The sequence below is a fragment of the Protopterus annectens genome, chromosome 5.part0 (genome assembly GCF_019279795.1).
Source record: "Protopterus annectens isolate FY-2018-M chromosome 5.part0, PAN1.0, whole genome shotgun sequence".
Taxonomy (NCBI): domain Eukaryota; kingdom Metazoa; phylum Chordata; order Ceratodontiformes; family Protopteridae; genus Protopterus; species Protopterus annectens.
This window is the reverse complement of record NC_056735.1, coordinates 377,502,172-377,509,311: the sequence shown is the minus strand read 5'-3', so window position 1 is coordinate 377,509,311 and position 7,140 is coordinate 377,502,172. Positions and strand designations below refer to the sequence as shown.

At 37.9% G+C, this 7,140-nt stretch overlaps 1 protein-coding gene across 5 annotated transcripts in view; it reads left to right on the top strand.

Annotated features, from left to right (window-relative positions):
* The window catches only part of RIOX2 (ribosomal oxygenase 2), a 456,423-nt gene that overhangs the window by 76,358 nt on the left and 372,925 nt on the right, over window positions 1-7,140 (top strand). For all 5 annotated transcript variants that reach the window (XM_044072345.1, XM_044072343.1, XM_044072342.1 and 2 more), the window contains exon 3: window positions 4,154-4,273. In XM_044072345.1, coding sequence (XP_043928280.1) covers window positions 4,154-4,273 — 120 coding nt within the window. The remainder of the gene's footprint in view (window positions 1-4,153; window positions 4,274-7,140) is intronic.

Sequence of the window (7,140 nt, the reverse complement as noted above, 5' to 3'; positions counted from 1 at the left end):
TTCTATCACATTGTTACTGAAATCTAGACTTCTATTAGCAGGTAAATCAGGCAGTGTAATATCAACATCCGATAAAACATGTTAATTTTCGGGCATATTAAAACAAGTCTGTGTCTCTTTTTTTTTTTTTTATTCTGGTAGTTAAATTTTAGGTTTAACTTCCTACAGTACAGTTTAAGATTGAGAATTACCTCGGTGCTAAAGGCTCTTTGGGCGGGGATGTGTGTATATGTGTGTGTGTGTGTGTGTGTGTATGTATGTAAATATGTCTAATAGATGTATAGTGTGTTTGTGTGTATATATGTGTGTGTGTTTATGTATATGTATATATATATATATATATATATATATATATATATATATTGTGTGTGTATGTATGTGTGTGTGTGTGTATGTGTGTGTGTGTATATATATATATATATATATATTTATATACACACATATATATATATTTATATACACACATATATATATATATATATATTTATATACACACATATATATATATATATATATATATACATATATATATATATATATATATATATATATATATATATATATATATATATATATATATATATATATATATATATATATATATATATATATGGGTCTACTTTGAAAGACCGACACGCCAGTTTGCCGACACACAAATCACCGAGACCAGATAACCGACAACACACAAAACCGACAACGCAAAACACCGAACACCATTACACCGACACACCGAACGTAAACAACACATTACACTACATAACATGGCCACTAGCCCTAACCCAAACCCTAACCCTAAGGTCCGACACTATCGCACACTCGCCCTACCTGCACCCTAACCCTAACTCACTTAACCCACCCAAAAACATAAAGCCCGTCACTATCGCACACACACCCTACCCACACTCTAAACCTAACTCACTTAACCCGTCCCTAAACTACAGTCCCTCACTATCACACACTTACCTTACCCGAACCCTAACTCCGACACTAACACACACTCACCTTTCCCACAGCCTAACCCAAAATCCCACAATATCGCACACTTACCTGAACGCTCCTAACTCCGTCACTGTCGCACACTTACCCAGTCCCGATCACACATTACCCTTGTCGGTCTTTCCACTGTCGGCAAATCACCCTTTCGATAAACTTACCTGTCGGTCGTTTAGTCTTCCTTTTCCGCGTGTCGGGGAATCGACGGTTCGGTCTTTTAAAGTAGACCCATATATATATATATATATATATATATATATATATATATATATATATATATATATATATATATATCTATATATATTATAAAATATGGCAGTCTGGTATATGAGCAAGTCTCAGGAGCTCAGACTTGCTGCCTTTGCAGTAAGGCTTTGAGAGTTTGTGAGTATGCCTTTCAGAGCAGACCTGTTTCAGAGGGGCCTTTTTATCTGTTTATCCATCTATCTATTCATCTGTCCTTTGTTGACTGGGTTAGTCCTACTAGAGTAGTGGACTCTCTTCACCAGGGACCTAAGATAATATTTTTACTAATAAGGAAAATATGGTTAGGGTATTGGAGAACTTCTCCCTACTGTTTTAAATAGATGCTATGGGATCTTTTGCCTTCATTTCTGCTACCATCTCAAGCAGATGAGACTTTGTGCAGATCTTCAGATGAGACATTAAACCATTCAGTAGTGCAGCACCCAACCCCCTCTCCCAAGTGCTGCACTGCATTGTTGGCAATCTGAAAATTAATCCAGTCACACGGAGTAGGAATAGAACCCACAGCATAATGATCTTCAAGAACCAAAGTCAAATGTGCTACATTTTCAGTCACTAACAGTGTATGTATTTTTCATCCACTACTGACCCTCTGTCATTCCTCTCCGGATAACTCATTAAGGAAGACATTGGGGAGAGAACATCATATAGTAACTAGGGAAAGTGTGTTTTTGTTTTAACAAAGGGCATCATGATCTTGGATTGGGAAAATGAGCGATAGTACCTGTCACTTGTCCTTCTTTAACATAGATGACAAGCTGGCAAGGTATTTCGTTTAGATGCTTTAATACATCGAAACACATCAGGATGGATAGCAGCATCATTAAATATAAACAAAACTGATTAACAGATAGACCTTGCATGCTTTCATCTTAACATTTAACTACAAAATGGCAATCAGGCTTGCACATGCTCAGTATTTATACACTTGTGAAAGCCCTTGGGTAGCTTCTTAAAGGTACATACATACATTGATGTACAGTACCTAAAGGGAAATGTGCAGTAATAATTACAATGCATGTTCTGCCATGCTGTTGTGTATGACAAATGGCTTTAACTGCTTAACTGTTTAAATGGTTTCTTCACCATAACCCCTCTCCCCTGCCCTTGCCTCAGCAAGCTATTTCAGTGCTAGGCAAATCTAGCAAATTATTGCCTTTAATTCATGTTCTTGGAAACTGTAGTGGACAGGCAGATCCAATATCTTTATGCCCCATGAGTGGTGTATTAAGTCATTTGGTTGCAGAAATGCAACCGGGAAGTAGAATTTTCATACTGTCTGATCTTTTTTTGCTTTTTCCAAATGTCCACAGTGTTTCTTCTTGCTTCCGCTTGCCCTATTGCAAGAGCAGAGCTACATAGAAAAGTAGTCTACCCAGAGTTCTGCTGTGTATGCCTTAAGTTTTTTTTTTTTTTCTTCTGAAAGGCAAAGGATCAACTGCAACTGTAATGGAGTTAATCCGTGCTGGCCCAGACATATTTTAGTGTCCCATACTTCACTGGTTTTATCTAGCCCATCCCATTTAAATTCTACATTGCAAGGGCTTGTTTATTCACCCCTGTGGGTTAACCTGTGTGGGTATTCACTGCATCATATGGTTTGCTTGCTCCAGTTCCAGGATGAAAAATTTTAGCTACAGTGGCTTCTGTCCTTGCATCTTTGTAGCAATCTTCCAATCAGAAGACTTGTAATAACAAATGAAAAAAATATTTTTAAATAATTTAGGCCTTTGCCAGGGACATGGGCACTTTTGTATGTGTGTATCAGTCATCATGCATACCTAAGCAAGCTGCCAAGACAAATTGGTCAACTTATTTACTATCTCTTCTTTCAGTTCACTGACAAGGTCTTCATTGTATGAGTGTATATGGGCAAACAAGCCATAAAAGATGATCAACTGCTTGAGCTGAGATTGTGAGTTTCATCTTCAATACCTTTGGGGACCAGTTAGACAACTCTGCATCTAAAACTTTATTAGTGTACCTGTCCCATGTTACCTACAATGCTGTGTAATCCAGGACTTCAACACAATATTAGATCTTGTGAGTTGAGCTCCAGCTTCATTCGCATCCCATCATCCTTCATTTTATCTTCTGTCTTTTTAGGTTCATTTGATTGCAGCTTGCTAGAGCAATGTATTGTGGGGGATTTAGTTGGGCTTTAGTAGCCTAGGAAAGTTTTGTGCAGCAGGCAGTCCTAACAACTGCAGCATCAGTTCTGTCTGTTCTAGCAGCTACAGCTTGGCTTATAGATCCATTTCATGGTGAGTGCCTGTAACTTTGCTTTCCTTGATGATGTCATTGCTTATTCCTATGATTTCAATTTGCATCATATGGAATGAATCAGTAGGAAGTGTTGTATAGAGGAGTAATCACACATTGTAGAGTTGGGTAAAAAGTGAGTGTTTTAAAAGGTGAAAGCATAGTATAAATTGATGGGAGTGGCAAAGTTGCTAAATGTTTATGAAGTATTAGCCAAGTTCAGATTTATCATCAGTAGTACGCTAATGTATGGGGATGTGTTTTTTCTTTTATGATTTGTAAATTGGGGCTTGTTAATCCTAATCTGCCTTGTGAAAACTGTGTTGGTGCTAACTACCCTCCTTCACAAATCTTAACAGAAAGTAGCATAACCGGTCAGTATGGAAGCAGCATATGGATAAAGCAGTTGTGTTATATTACTCTTAAGCCTGTCGAAAAAGCTGGTTTTGGAAGAAGGTAAGAAAATTAACTGAAACTGATAAACTGGACTGAATCTTTGTCTTTCATGTGGGCAAGATTATTGCAATGAGCTTACTTTTTACAACATTCAGTTTTAAATGAACAGTCATAGTACTTGTAGTCTTTACTGTGCAGTCATTTACATTGATGTTGCTTTGCATTTTTTTGACAGGATGAGTTGTGGAAAATTCTGGAAAAGCTAGAATGTTTCTTTGGTTCCCTTGTTGGTTCCAATATTTACATCACACCACCAGAATCTCAAGGTTTGCCTCCACATTATGATGATGTTGAGGTATGAAAACATTTTAAAATGATAACCTGATGTTATCATGATAAACAATTCTGTTGTTATTTATTGTAAATGTTGTGTCTTAAATATCAATCGGTTTACAGCTTTTGCTATTATTTTAGCTTTTACAGCAGCATGGTATACTGCATTTATGTTTTCCTTCAAATTGATAGATCTGACCTTGAAAACCTCTGGCTGCAGGAACTGATGGACCTAATGTCATCACCACAGTGTGGACCATTGGGCCTAACATCGCCACAGTATGGGCCACTCAGCATGCAGAATCTTCCCAGACTTCACATCTCACCCTCTAAATTCTCATAGTACAGAGATATAACAGAAACTTCTAGCATATTCTTCCCATGAAAGAACATGGATTCATGAGAATAGCTCCAGGCTGATTTGGAGTTTGAAACGCTTTTGACCTCTTTGGATAGAGTTCTTTGGAGGTTTGAACCAGATCTCCAATCTGTTGTCGTCCCATTTTGTTCCATTTATGACTTTTTTAGATTGTTTTTTCCTTATTTGATCAGATTTTCAGTCTTTGTGCTTTAAATACAGTTGTGGTTTTGTTAAATAAATGATGTAGTGGCAGATACCTTCCTCTGTGGACAGACATCTCAAGTGCTTGATTGTTTTTAAGGCTGTGTCATGACATTAAGAGGTGTGCTAAGTGTAGGGGGCTCAGAGATAGCACTCAAAGGTGTTGTGACAGATGGGTTGCACCTTCACCATCTAAATATAATCAAGCCCCCCCCCCCCCAAGTCTTCATCTTCTAGAATGGTTTATACACATCAGGAATACTCCTATAATGTAGGATGCTTGGGAAGAGAAGTAAAGAACAAGAGTGACAGATTTAGGCACACTACAGTACAGAAACCTTCAATGCACAAAGAATCTGCTCAGGGGCTTGGCACTTCCTCCTTTCCACTCTTGTTGTAGAACCCACCCACTCATTCACCCTGAGGACTAGGTTTCTTCTCTTAGGGGAAAGGAACTTGTTTTTTTATTTTTCCTTTATTACCCCCCCCCCAACACTTAATACAAGACATTTTTTCATTTACAGTTTTGTACAGAGGAACAGTCCAAATTCGGCTGGACTCTACATTCCAATCTACTGTCTTTTTTTCACTCATCTGTTGCCTCATCATGGCAGGCTGTGACTTCTTTTCCCTAATCTGTCCTCACACAATCCGTTATCCCTTTTTCTGCAAGTCTGCACATGGACCAATGCCTTCTCTTTCACCCCTTGAATTTGGCCTCAGTAACTTAAGAGGACAACTCTGTCTACTCCTTTAAGTATTTGGAATGTAAAGCATAAGAAGTGAATACATCTCTGACTAAATGCTTGGAGACTTGCTTGGGAGTAGGATGATCTTTCTGAGGTTGCTACTGTTAGCCGTGGCTGTCAAGAGGCACCAAACTCTCTTCCCTTACATGCATTCTGTTCCCAGGCAGGGAGAACATGTCTCTCGGCAGTCTGAGAAAGTGGATGCTTGTGTCTTCCACATTCTGTGAGGGTGCTAGATTATGTGATACAAAATTTTACTTTCAGAGTGATCTCTTAAAGTATTGCAGCCTGTAGATTTTCAGTCTATAGATGGCATACTTCATGGTGTGCTTAAGGCCAGACTCAAGATTTAGGTTTTCACTTCATCCATGGTTGGGCTTACTCATGGTCTGTGTGGCTTATGATGGTGCTAGAGGTTCAGATGAAGCAGTAGGATTCTTCATCGGTGTTCAGCAATATTCCTGGGTTCACATAACCTTGTTTGCTAATAATCTCAAAGGACTTTGAAACGTGTAAAATAAAAATGGCAACCCCTTGCGGCTACTGATGTGAGATTTGCTGTTTGCAGTGAATCTGTACTAAGCTGTAGCAGAGCCAGAGGGGATGTTGGTTCTGCTGTAACCCATTTGGATGTGCAGCATGGTTCTTAACAGAGGAACCATCTGCCTTCCCTGTCTGTTTCTGTTCAAGGACAGTGGTTTGGCAAGGTCCTCTGTATCTCTAGGGTGGCTGCTGACAAATTTCAGGTGATAGGTCAGATACATTTTTTCAGCAGCAGGTTGGGGAGGTTGTTGCCTCTAAAATGTGTGTATGTATACACACACACATACATTATATATATATATATATATATATATATATATATATATAATGTGTGTGTGTGATATATATGTGTGTGTGTATGTGTATATATATATATATATATATATATATATATATATATATAATTACACACACACACATATATATATATATATATATATATATATATATATATATGTGTGTGTGTGTATATAATATAATGTATGTGTGATATATATATATATCTAAAATATCAGAATTGTTTATTATAACTCTTGGTGTCAGTAACGCACTCCCCTTTGATGCTGGAAGATCAGAAGAGTGGGCGGTTCTGTTCTCACACTGGCTGGCTGGCTTCGTTTCAGTACTGATACTGCAGTGCAGTATAAGGAGATGCTGCATTCCTGAGTATGCCATATTATAAAAGAGATGTTAAACCAAGTCCTCATATGTCTGAGTTGATGGTGGCTCAGGTACATGTAGAATATCCCATAACATGTGTTAAAAAAGGAAAATGTCAAGATTGCTATGACCAGATTTTCCCTAGTTATTATGAATGCCACCTCGAGTTGCTAAGTCTGTTTGCATGATGGAAATAACCCTGTCAGCAAAGAATACAGAAATAAATGAATGAATGTCTATTTATTCGTTTATTCATTCATTCAGTGTGCGTGGGTCAGGGAAGCAATAGCAACTGTCTGATTAAAAGTCTCTTCCTTTCCCATTATCCTGCTCACTTCTTTTGCTGGATATCCTAAGGGCTTTATATATTTCCAC